The 13,113-nt window shown below is 55.8% G+C and overlaps 1 protein-coding gene across 1 annotated transcript; it reads left to right on the plus strand.

Annotated features, from left to right (window-relative positions):
- Positions 1-5,418: 5,418 nt before the first annotated feature.
- On the plus strand, positions 5,419-12,377 carry MATK (megakaryocyte-associated tyrosine kinase). Its single transcript, XM_032203788.1, has 13 exons — positions 5,419-5,511; positions 8,187-8,243; positions 8,448-8,561; positions 8,710-8,825; positions 9,103-9,322; positions 10,421-10,514; positions 10,614-10,679; positions 10,832-10,931; positions 11,041-11,125; positions 11,248-11,321; positions 11,409-11,604; positions 12,001-12,087; positions 12,195-12,377. The coding sequence occupies exons 2-13, from the start codon at positions 8,235-8,237 to the stop codon at positions 12,375-12,377; spliced, it is 1,344 nt and encodes a 447-aa protein (XP_032059679.1). The 5' UTR covers positions 5,419-5,511; positions 8,187-8,234.
- The last annotated feature ends 736 nt before the right edge of the window (positions 12,378-13,113 follow it).

Raw genomic sequence — 13,113 nt, forward strand, 5'->3', positions numbered from 1 at the left:
GGTGATTGCCCAGCTCTCTAATCTGTCCAGATCTCTCTGCAAGGCCTTTCCACCCTTAATGGAGTCAACAACTTCTCCAAGTTTAGTATCATTGGCAAATTTGCTCAAAACACCTTCTAGTCCTACATCCGAATAGTTTATAAAAACACTGAAGATGACTGGCCCTAAAATGAAGCCTTGGGGGACCCCACTGGTGATCATCTGCCAGCCTGATGTGGCCCCATTTACCACAACCCTTTGAGCCCTGCCTGTCAGCCAATTGCTCACCCATCGTATGATGTTTTTGTTTAGCTGTATGCTGAACATTTTGTCCAGTAGGATCCTATGGGAAGCTGTGTCAAAAGCTTTACTGAAATCCAAAAAGATCACATCAGCTGGTTTCCCTTGATCAACTAGATGGGTGATCTTATAAAAGGAAATCAAATGTGTTAAACAGGACCTACCCCTCATAAACCCACGCTGGCTGGGACCAATGACTGCATTGTCCCCCAGGTGTGCTTCAATAACTTCAAGGATAATCTCCATAATTTTACCAGGCACTGAGACTGACAGGCCTGTAATTGCCAGAGTCTTCTTCATTGCCTTTCCTGAAAATTGGCACAACATTTGCCAGCTTCCAGTCTACTGGGACCTCTCCAGATTCCCAAGATCATTGCAAAATAATTGAGAGAGGTCCCGCAGTGATGTCAGCCAGCTCTTTAAGCACCCTGGCATGAATCCCATCTGGACCCATGGACTTGTATGTCCAGTGCCTTCAAAAGCAGTTTCTCGGGGGACCTTGCTAACTAGTTCCCTGAGCAGCCTGAAGTCTGCTTTCCCCATATCCAGGGATGAAGTTTTGGTGGCAGTTTTACTTCTGTCACCAAAAATTTTAAACTCAACCACTTCATGGTCACTATGGCTGCCAATTGCCACATCCCCCACATGATCCTCTCTGTTCTCCAGCAACAGATCTAGGAGGGCACCTTTCCTAGTTGGCTTCCTTAGCACCTGCACCAAGAAGTTATCATCTAGGTGCTTTATGAACCTCATGGACTTGCTCGTGGTGATCCCAGTTGACGTCTGGCAAGTTGAAGTCCCCCATAAGGACAAGGGGAGTTGATCTTGAGGCATCTCTTAGTTCTGCAAAGAATAATTCATCAGCGTTGTCATCCTGGCCGAGTGGTCTGTAATAGACTCCCACAACGACATCCCCTTTATTTGTTCATCCTTTAATCCTTACCCAGAGGCTCTCAACTTTGCCATCACCAACCTGAAGTTCCACACAGTCCAGCCCATCCCAAAAGCTTCCACTCCAAAAACCTTCACTCAGAAAGTAGAAAGTAAAACCATCAATCAGACACTGCCACAAGTGCTGCCAGAGTTGAAAGCCACACTATGATACCAAATTGCCAAGGCTTAATTGATGCGACAGTCCTGATCCAGCGTGGCATGGATTCCTGCAAAGACCAAGAACTCAGCTGTGGGTGATCTTTGTAAGTGTTGTTTGTTGTGTCCCACAACAATCACAATAAGCGTGGACTGAAGCCTGCTGTGTGAAACAGCTGCCACCACAGCGTGGTTTGGGTTAACGGACGGAGGCGGCAGCTGTAGCAACATAACTTACACTTGTCCCTTGAGCACGTTGAATCTGCTTTCTCACTGGGACACAGATTTGTGCAAAAGTCTTTGACCTGTAACAGTTTAGTGGCCACATCTCTGCTGTCCATGCTGTTCCTTGGGGCTGCTGGGCAAGAAGGGGCATCCCTCTTGGAAGCGTCATTCTGGCTCCTGGTGATGCAGTGAGGGGTATTCGGGTGTATTGCAGCACCTGGATCCCATGTTCTCTGCAGCTGCTTGGAGCAGGGTAAGGAATAATTCAAAGCTCCTGCTGACAGCCAGGGTGAAATAGCCTTCCAAATGATCCTCCGTACAGCTGACCCAACAGCACCATTGTGCTGAATAGAAATCTTAGCTATGAAAAGAGGCATTTGATCTCAGTGGTGTTGTCTCTAAATGCTGGAGGCTGAATCTCAAAGACCCTGATAGCATTCTATGCTGCCCTTATGAGCAAGCAGCCTTCCTCAATATCGGGGTGATGGTTTAACACTGAGGAGCAGCTCAGCACCATCATGCTGCACTCTCACTCCTTCTCCTCAAAAAGATGCGAAGAAAATGTGATGGAAAAAAATCCTATGGTCTGAGGTAAGGACTCAACTATTACTGTCATGGGCAAAACAGACTCAGCATAAGGGAGATCATTGTAACTTATTGCTTGTTGCTAACTGACTAGAGCAGTAAGGATTAAAAGCAAACTAAAGACAACTTCCCCCGTCCACACACTTCTACATCCTCCCCCCAAGTGGCACAGGGGAATGGGGGCTGTGGTCAGTCCATAATGCTTCATCTCTGCCTCTCCTTCATGGTCACTCCCTGCCCCTGCTCCACATGGGGTCCCTCCCATGGGATGCCGTCCTTCCCGAATGGATCCTGTGGGGGCTGCCCACAGGCAGCAGCTCTTCAAGAACTGCTCCCACACGGCTCCGTCCCACGGGGTCCATCCCCCAGGAGCAAACTGCTCCAGCACAGGTCCCCCACGGGCAGCAGCTCCCCCCAGACCCCTGCTCCTGCGTGGGCTCCTCTTCACGGGCTGCAGCTCCGGCCCGGGGCCTGCTCCTGCGGGGGCTCTCCATGGGCCACAGCCTCCTCCAGGCCACATCCACCTGCTCCACCGGGGGCTCCTCCACAGGCTGCAGCGTGGAGATCTGCTCCATGTGGGACCCATGGGTGCAGGGGGACAGCCTACTCCACCAGGGGCCTCTCCACAGGCCGCTGGGGAACTGCTGCTGCCTGCCTGGAGCACCTCCTGCTCCCCTCCACTGACCTTGGTGGCTGCGGACTCCGCTCTCATTCCTCACACCTCTCTCCCAGCTGCTGTTAAGCATTTTTCCCCTTTCTGCAAATTGCTCTCCCAGAGGCACAACCAGCATTGCTCGTGCCTTGACTCTGTCCAGCAGCAGGTCCCTTTTGGAGCTGGCAGGAGCTGGCTCTGATCTGACCTTGGGCAGGTGCTGAGCTCTGCTCACAGAGGCTACCCTGCAGCCCCCCTCACCAGCCCCCTGCCACGTAAGCCCAACACACTTGGCTTACTCGAGGTCAGCACGGGAAACCAGGTCAGCCGACTTGCACTCTGGAGGTACCCATTTTCCTTTGGCTGTGGAAGGAGACAAAGGGTACTGGGATGTTTGGCTTTAGACACTGCAAGGAGAGGTAAAATGAATCCCCCTGAATTATCACAGAGGCCAGGTAGGGAAGAGTTATCTGTTTTTGTCACATGTGCTGCCATTTTCCAACTTCATTCTTAAAGGCTTCAAGTGCAGGGCAGATTTCTCAGGCTACGTCACATTTCTGGTGAATTCAACTGTATTTTCAGCACAGACTGAGGATAGATGGACAGGCAAAGAAGAGCCCACAGGCTGCAGTCTGCTAATGTCCAAATCTGTGCTGGGAAAGCAGTTGCTTTTTCTGTATAAAATGTGTTGCTGTTCCTAACAAATCTTGCTGCATGTCCTTCCTCTGCTTCCTCGGATAACTTTTGCCCTTTGTATTGCTGCTCCTTCAGTCCTGCCAGGAACGACATCACTCAGCAGCTTGTTGTGCAGGACATCGCGTGTGGGACTCACCCACAGAAAGGATACCAAGAGGAAGACTGAGAAGTGGTTAAAGCCTCAGCCCAGCATGTGAGAAGAACTTTTTCCCATACTGTTGCAAGGTAACTCAGCAGCTCTGGAAGTTTTAACACACTCTTTCTGCTTTGGCTTGCTGTCGGCTGTGTTAGAGGTACCTGGGAACACCAGTGATTCAGCCGTATGGGACTAAACAGGGCTGTGCAGCACAGATAACTGAACTGCTGCATCAGAGAAGGGAGAAAGGTGGTTTAGAGCATTACTATTAAAGACTGAGGCACTTGATGGCTGGTAGATACCTGAGAAAGAAAATGGGAGATGAGTCCAGCTCCAGCAGAAGCAGTGGGAGTCTTTGTGGCCCACACAGCAGGACAGGGAGGGCCCATTTATTACGTCTGATCACATTGTTCCCTCTGTGTGATGCTGAGTTCTTGGTCTGTGGTCACGTCTGTAACAATGACTGGATGTGACAAAAAACAGAAGTACAAAACACCTCTGTTTGTTGCCAAGAGTAGTGCTTAGACCCCAGGAGATCTGACACTGAGACGCAGCAGTGTGACACAGGGATGGTGAGGATGCACACGTGTTTACTCTCTAGCTTGAACAGACCTGGCATCTAAGGATCCATCCATACAACTCCAGAGAATAATGCAAGGAGTGCTTCCTGGGAAACACTCCTTGGGAGTGCAAGGAGTGTTTCTTGGGAAACACACCCTAAGAATCCTATGAACACATCTGTCCCAGTGGTTTGAGGAAGCAGTTTGTTGGTGGAAAAATATAACCAGGAGCTTAAACTGTTGGCTCATTTGGAAGGACTTCTCAGCTGTACTGGGAATTGTACCCAAAGAAATGAAATTCCTTGGGGTCATTCTTTAAACAAATAGTTTTCTTACTTCTACACTGCCTTTTTCCTTGAACTGCCAGTATTTTAAAAGGCGTAAGCATAATTTTTATTAATAAATAAATAAAAATAAAATAAAAACTTGAATGGAATGTGTTTGCCTGAAACTGCATTTTCTTCTTTCTCACCATTTGGCCCTGAAAATTAGAAATGTTGAACATAAGTATGAAACTGGTCTCTCTGATGAGCTACAGAGGCAATTGCTTCCTCTCCCCTAGTTCTGGATGCTGGAGGATGTAGATAAGCCACTGCCCTTTGACAGTGGTGTTCATTTAAAGCTCCTTCTGGGTTGTACAACTGCCCCTCCCAGCCTGCCATGTGTCTGTGCATTTTTATCCCTAGTAGAGCAACAAGGCACAGTCATTCTCCTGGAGCAGCCTCCCCTAAATCTGACGGAAATTGGTACTGAGACAGAATTAGGCTCCAGGGTCCCTGGTCCCACCACGTCCACTCCTGAGTCTCCCCAGAGAGCTGCTGGCACCACGAGCACCTGCAGCTTGGGTGGATGCACTGGTGGCAGCTTCCAGCGGTAGCAGCAGGTCTCTCATTTGCATAGTGGAACATTAATTTTCTGTGAGAGCTACGCAGTGCTGCAGGGTATAAGTTCTGATGATCATTTCTAGCAAGGGTGTGGATTTGTGCCATCAAAGGGTAGAAGTTGTTTTAAGCATTGTCAAATAATGAGTCAGCTCTGATTAATGTTTGACTGTGCAGGAGGCAGGCACTAGGACCTCCAGGATGTTACTTCTGCAGCCCTAACCAGAAGAGAAATCAGGAAATAACGCAGTGTCTCTTTCTGGGACTATGCCCTTGAAAATAAAGCTTTGCTGCTCCGTGTGAAAGGGAGTTTATTCTCCAGGAATTTGGGAATTTGAGTCCAGACTTAGCTGCGAGCAGCTCCAAGGCATCGCTGCCACCAAGGCCCTGCATGGACGTGGCTGGGAGGTAAGTGCAAGGGACTGCTGGAGTTGCTGAGAGCAGGTGATGCGTTGCCGTGTCTGCTCTGCCGGTGGGGAGGGATGGATGTTGTGTTACGAGGACTGCAGTCGGTGGGGAAAATGGCCATGTGTCGCCCGTTTTTCAACAGGTGATCTACATCTACCACTTGTCTTGGTGACCCTTAGTGCAGCCAGGTGTTGGTAAAATGGAACCTCTCCGGCCCGTGTTTCAGAGGGGTGTGTGCAATATGTCCGGTTCACATTGCAGTACAGAGGTGCAATCTGCCAGCGTGTATGTCGCCCATTCCACCTCTGTGCTGTCGCATTGTGGCAGCTCTTCCTCCAGCTAGAGTAACTCTGAGCACTGGAAACAAGCTTGAAATCTGTTTTGGGGTCAGGAACCCCACTGGGCTTTTGTGTTTCTCATCTTTGTTGCAAATGCTTAGGTTAACTGGTTAAAAAAAGTGTAGAACAACAACAAGAAAAAAAAAATAGAGGGGGGCAAATGTATTCTCCTAGGCTTTCTGCCCATGCACCGTGCTTGTGGGAATGCTCATTCTGGTGGTGGGAACTTGACGGGCTGGACATCTCCACGAACAAACAGTTGCTCCAGTATGAGGCGTGTGAGTGGCACCAGAGGATCGTGACTCACCGGCGTGCCCCAGGTTGCTGGGTGGAGGTGCTGGCTGGCATGGGTTGGGCACCCCGAGCCTCGCAGGCTGCCCAGTGCCAGTGGGGGAGAGGAGAAGTGGAGCCTTCGGGCGCCCCAAGCAGAGCACCCCACCCTTCAAGCACCATCTGCACCCATGGGCAGGGCTGCACCAGCTGGGGCTGTCCTGGAGCAGCAGAAAATGAAGGACAACTGTCGGAGCCACTGTCATGCCTGCTGGCACGTCCCTGTGCCGGTTGCATTGTGGCAAGGGGTATGGAGCGGAGCCCGTCCTTCAGTTCCTTGCCCAGGAGGTCCTCACCCACCCTGGACGTGTTACACTTGAGCTCAGCTACATCCCAGCACCTCGGGCTTTGGCTAAGCCCTCCAGGGAGCAGCCACCTTCTTTGCACCTCTGCTCAAAGGCTTTAGTCCAGCAGGATAATAATGTGTGGCATGGATGGGCAGGACAAGGGGAGGTCTCTGATAGCTAAAGATGGCTTCTGGGGCAGATAAAACTGCTGCCTGCTAATATTAGGCTTGCCACAGCTGCAGCTGTCCCTTTCTTTTGTTGTTCGGGATGGGGACGGGCACAGCGAGTCCTCAGATCCTTGTCGTCACAGCATCAGGCTGGGGATTGCCAGTGGTGGTGCAGAGGAGTGACCATGACTCACCCTCCGAAAGAGGAATAGAGCGGAGGGTGACATCGCTGCTGCAAGGTGCTGAGCAAGCCCCACGCCTCCCCCAGGCCGGCAGAGCCGGGGAGGCATCATCCTGCCCTGGCTGGAGGTTCCCACAGGGCCAGCTCTGGGTTTGCTCAGGAGGTGCAGGTGCTGCTGGTCCCAGACCCACCTTGCCCGTGCTCTCATGTCAAGTGAGCACCACAAAAATCTTTTCCCCCTCCTCAGATATTTCTCTTCTCGGGAAGCCAACGCCTCTCTGGCTCCTCTGAGGTCTTGGAAGCAGAGAAGCGTGGCGCTGCTGGGACAGTTCCGTGCTTTCTGGTTCTTGGGTAGGAAGGAGCAAGGTGGGCATGAAGCAGCTTTGCCTACGTGGGATGTGGTCTTATCAGGTGGCATCCTTGGTAGAGCCTGAAGCATGTGAGTCATTTGTGTGCTGAGGAATCCCACCTTCTCTTAGAAAAGGAATGAAAACATCTGCCTTACAGCGATGGAGAGAAATTTCTACCAGCATGATGGATCTGGAGAAAGGGCGCTTTGCTATGCTTTATTATGAGGACCCTGATGGATTGAGGGATGGTGCTATGGTCTGGGGACACATGGCAGCCTGGGTCATGCCACCCAGGATGCAGGCTCGGTGTCACAAACCAGTGCCATGGTCTGTCCTGTGGCACTGCTCTGTCCCCTTCAGCCATCCGTGCTGCCTCCAGGCTCTGCTTTCACTGCCTGGGGCTTTCCCTGGGGACTGGACACGACTGAGGGTCTCTGCCCAATGTGCCCACAGGCACTAGGGGCTCCCAGGGGGACAGATTGGTGGCAGGGGACCATGGGGACCTTGTGTGATCATCCCGGGGCCAGCAGATGTGACAGTCCCACCTCATCCCAGCCTTGCCCACCAGCCTCACCCCTCAGGCAGGCAGCCCCCACATCAGCACTGCCACATCCCATGTCTGTGGGTCCCCTGTGCCTCTCCCAGGCCCGGATCTCGTGGCCCTGATGAGTGGGAGCTGCAGAAACAGGAGGTGAAATTGCCAGTTTCTGGTAAAACCGCATCTTCCTGCTGTCGCTCTGATGGCCTCGCAGTGCCGGTGGGCGGTGAAGCACCTCTCTGCTTCGCGAGGCAGGGAGAAGGGGCAGGGAGCAGGACACCTGCCTCCTGTTCCCACCTGGGTTTGGGGCAGGAGAGTCCCCAGAGCACACGCTGTGGTTTTGCAGCCCACTCCCATGGTGCAGGGCTGCCCTGGGCCATAAAGGCCCTTGGTGGAGGTGGGGACAGCGGCGGTGGCCTGGGATGGTGCAGGCTATGGGCTTGGCCCTATCCCTCCACAGCCCTGCTTGGTTTCCTCTCCACAGGTGACAGCGGCAGAGGACGGGGAGTCCCTGATGCACTGACGGCCGAGCATGTCTGGGGTGAGTGGGGCTGCCAGCTGCAGGGGACAGCTCCTGACTGTGGGGACCTTGGGGCACCAAGGTCCTATGTCCCCAGTGCAGTCATTCTGACCAGGGAGCAGGGGGTCCCCAGGGCTGGCCCCGATGTCCATGGGAGGTGGAGGGGGACAGGCCTCGCTGCCCCTGCTCTCGCTGCCCTTGCTGATGCCACTTCCTCCCCTGCAGAAACACTGGCCCCCAGGGACGCAGTGCGTCACCAAGCACGACCATAACAAGCCCAAGGCCGGCGAGCTGGCCTTCCGCAAGGGGGATGTGGTCACCATCATCGAGGCCGTGGAGGTGAACCCGAGGGGCGCGTGGGGGCCAGCCGTGGCCATGCGACGGAGGGGAGGGGACCCCAGGGCCATCGGCTGAGCTGCCAGAGCCGGCACCACCTTCCCTGAGGTGCCCCCTGCCTCCCCCTGCCCTGAGACCCTCTCCTCCCCAGGGCAAGGGCTGGTACCGTGCCAGGCACAACGAGAGCGGGCAGGAGGGGCTGCTGGCGGGTAGTGTGCTGCGGGAGCGCGGTGCCATCCGTGCCGACCACAAGCTCAGCCTCATGCCGTGAGTACAGCGAGGGGCCCGGGGGTGGCAGAGAGGGGTCTGATGTGCGTGGGGACAGAGCAGCCCTCAGCCCTGGCCGTGGGGGGATTTGCTGGGGCAACAGCTGGCTTCACAGAGGTGTGCGCACCCAGCACGGATGGGCCTGATGGGGAGGGGGGTTGTGCAATGGGCTTGGCACAGCCTTGGTGGGGTCTCTGCTCTTTCTGTCTTGCTGCTGGTGTCCTGTCCCCATGTCCCCTGTTCCCATGGTCTCTGTCCCCACGTCCCCTGTCCCCAGCTGGTTCCACGGGAAGATCTCAGGGGTGGAGGCGGTGCAGGAGCTGCAGCCTGCCGAGGACGGGCTCTTCCTGGTGCGCGAGTCCATCCGGCACCCCGGCGACTACGTGCTGTGCGTGAGCTTTGGCAAGGAGGTGATCCACTACCGCGTGGTGCACGAGGAGAACATGCTGAGCATCGACAGCCAGCAGCGCTTCTACAACCTCATCGACATGATCGAGGTGAGAGTCCCCCCCCAGTCAGTGAGCTGCACTGGGGGGCTCCAGGGCCGGTCCAGCCAGCCCAGCACATGGTGATGGAGAACCTGTGGGGTGATCCCTGACCCACCTCGTGCCAGCGCTGCCATCCATGTGACAGTGTGGTCACCTCGTCCCGTGGTACTTGGGAGCTCACTGCTGCTGCCTGTGTTCTTTGCTGGGTTTTGTTCAGTGCAGCTCTCCACCCCGGGACGTTCTCCCAGTTCCCCGCTCAGTTTGGGGTGCAATGGATGGATCCGGGATGCCCTGGGGGCCACAAACCAGCTGTGCCCACAGCGTGCCCTGCCCAGGGTGGTGTGTCCCCTGTCCCTGCTCCTCTGGTGCTTCGTGCAGCAGCAGAGCTTGGGGCATTTTGGAAAACAAAGCTCCTGGCAGCCTCTGCCCCCACACTCTGGCTGAGGCCTGAGCAGTGCTGAGGCTCAGAGGCGTTTTGCTGCAGTTCTCTCCCCTGAGCTCTCCCTTCACCCGCTCGCCCTGTGGGACTCCCAGGCTTCCTGCTGTCACTGAGTTTATCACCAGCTCATGCTTTCAGCAGGCTCTTCCTCAAGATCTGCCTCTGCCCTGTCTCATAACTGTTCCATGCCTCATTTCTGGGGTTTTGTACTGCCATATATTTTCCTCATTTAGACACAACTTCTGCTTTCAGACCAGCCCTTTCCCCGCCCAGCTGCCCCAGCCTCGCTCTGTAACCACTACGGCCGTGCTGCTGTTTCCGCTTCACCTCTGCAAACCCAACTCGGACATGTTGCTCCCCCCAGGGCCGGGCCGTAGCTCCCGCAGGGTTCAGCCCCATCATCTGCTGCCCGGCTCGCCGGTAGCATCCCAAATCCTCGCCTGGTCATGGTGTCTCCCCATGGAGACCAGGGCTGAGATGCAGGCTGGGAACTGCAGTGCTGGGGGAAAAGCAGGATTTCACGCAGCCTGAGCAGGAGGGGCTGTGGGCACCTCTGGGCTAGATGGAGGTGGTAGCTTTGGTGGCAGGGGCCCATGGAGCACCCCAAAGCCATTTCCTGGCTCTGCACCCACCACCTGCCCCAGCCCCGTCTGTCCCTCCTTCTGCAGCACTACACAAAGGAGCAGGGAGCCATCTGCACCAAGCTGGTGAAGCCCAAACCAAAGACAGGGATGAAGTCAGCCGAGGAGGAGCTGGCCAAAGGTAGGGGATGGTGGGAGAGGATCAGGTCTGGGTTTTGAGGAAGGAGGTGGCACGGCCCCTCTGGTGGCCTTGTTGACCTGTCCTTGCGCCTGTTCTCAGCCGGCTGGTTGCTGAACCTGCAGCACCTCACGCTGGGAGACCGCATCGGGCAAGGCGAGTTTGGAGGTAGGTGAGAAGATGGAGACAGAGATCCCTGAAGGACATCCCCCAGTGTCCTTCCTGGGCACTGTCCTGGGGCTTTTGGGGTCTCAGCCTGGGGGGTGAGATATGCAGCCAAGGGCTCAGCCCCATGACACATGCCCCATGTCCCCTCCCAGATGTCCTGGAGGGCGAGTACATGGGGCAGAAGGTGGCTGTGAAGAACATCAAGTGTGATGTGACCGCCCAGGCCTTCCTCGCTGAAACTGCTGCCATGACGTGAGTGCCTGGGGGGAGACTGAGGGGACACTGCGGGGGTATGGCCAGGCCCTGCCCCACGACCCAGGCACAAACAAGCACCCCCTTGACCACGGTCGCCTCCTTTCAGGAAGGTCCGGCACAAAAACCTGGTGCGTTTGCTCGGCGTCATCCTGCACAACGGCCTCTACATCGTCATGGAGTTCATGAGCAAGGTGAGAGCGTGTCCTCGGCCAGCGGGACTCATCGCTGCTCAGTTTTTTGGACAAAATCCCTGGTCTGGGGCTGCACTGGGTGGATACCGGGCAGCTCTTAGGTGTTTCTCCTCCTCCGTCAGGGCAACCTGGTGAACTTCTTGCGCACACGGGGCCGCGCGCAAGTCTCTCCCCAGCAGCTCCTCCAGTTCTCTCTGTAAGTGCCCCCTGCCCTCCCCACCGCTGGGACCAGCACTCTGCATCCCACTGGGAGGCACGCGGTGACACTGCCTCGCCACCACAGGGACGTGGCCCAAGGCATGGACTACCTGGAGTCCAAGAAGCTGGTGCACAGGGACCTGGCTGCCCGCAACATCCTCATCTCCGAGGAGCACGTGGCCAAAGTGAGCGATTTCGGCTTAGCCCGGGTCAATCCCAAGGGCACGGACAACACGTTGCTGCCCGTGAAGTGGACGGCTCCCGAGGCCCTGAAGCACAATGTGAGTGATGGAGGGAAGGGGTCTGGGGGTGGTGTGGGGTGTCCTAAAGCAGCTCATCCCATTGGGTCCCCCTTCCCATACCCACCCACTGTCTCCCACCAATTTATCCCTGCCCCACGGCAGCTCCTGGTGCCACCAGCCCCATGTCTCCCAAAATTTGGCTTTTGTCCTGATCCTGGGGCGTGGGGAGGATTTAGGGCATCTCCTATGGGATGTGGCGGGCTGGGACAGCCGGGTTGGAGCTGGAGTCCTGGTGGTGAAGGAGGGCCAGGCCGGGAGGTCACAGCCCGATGAGGGGAGGACAGCCCCGGGTGCAGCAGGAGGTGAGGGCACAGCCCTGGGGAGCCCAGCACAGCCCCCACCCAGCTGCAGCCTCCCCCCCTCGTGCCGTGGCAGAAATTCTCCTCCAAGTCGGATGTGTGGAGCTACGGGATCCTCCTGTGGGAAGTGTTCTCCTTCGGCCGAGCACCCTACCCCAAGCTGGTGAGTGCTAAGGGACACTCTGGGTCGTGTCCCCAGGGGATAGATGGGAGGGGGACATCCCAGCTCCCCCTGGCTACTGGGGTCCCAGCTCCCTCCTTCATCCCTAGAGCCTGAAGGAGGTGACAGAGCTGCTGGAGGAGGGGTACCGCATGGACCCCCCCGAGGGCTGCCCGCCTGCCATCTACGCGCTGATGAAGAGCTGCTGGGAGATGGAGCCAGGCAAGCGGCCGTCCTTCAAGAAACTCACAGAGAAGCTGCAGAAGGAGCTGAAGCACCTAAGGGACGTTTAACCTGCGTCCTGGTCCCAGAACCCGTGGCCAGGCGCCCCCCAGACCCATCGGGGTAGGGAGCAGCATGGAAATGAGCGGCCAGGCAACCTGCGTGCTGCTTTCTTCCAGAGAAGATGGGACAGTGGTGTAGCAGGGTGCCCTCCTCCCCTGGGGTGGCCGAAGAGGATGCAACAACCTCCCACCGTCACCGTATGGGGCTTTCATCCAGCCACACTTGGGGCCACCTGGAGCGGCGGCAGGGACCCCAACCTGCCAGGCTGCAGAGTGCGGCCCCACGGGGGTGCTGTGCCCATGGCCCCCTCTGGGGTCCCTTTGACCCCCCCCTCAGGTGATGGGACAGGACGGGACATCCCAGCCTGCTGGAAAATGAAACCCCAACCCCGGCAGAGCCCCACGCCGGCACAAAATGAAGGCACCAAACACAGCCAGCTCAACCGCCTGGATTTTTTTTTTTTTTTTTTTTTTTTTTTGTGTGTGTGTGTGTTTTGGTTTTTTTTTTTTTTTTTTTTTTTTTATTAAACCAGAGAAATTAGTTCAACAGCATCTTTAAGTCTCCAGTCTCAAATTAGTGCTCTCTCTTACATGGGGCTGAGTGCACCAAAGCACGGGGAAGGGTGGGCAGGAGCTTCGGCCCTCGGAGACCCCCACGTGCAGCCCGGCCCCGCTCTGCTCGGGGCTCTGCATGCAGCCGGGGATTATTCTTTTAATCAGAGTCTGTATGGGAATTGCTGCATAT

This window comes from Aythya fuligula, chromosome 26, assembly GCF_009819795.1.
Source record: "Aythya fuligula isolate bAytFul2 chromosome 26, bAytFul2.pri, whole genome shotgun sequence".
Lineage (NCBI taxonomy): Eukaryota > Metazoa > Chordata > Aves > Anseriformes > Anatidae > Aythya > Aythya fuligula.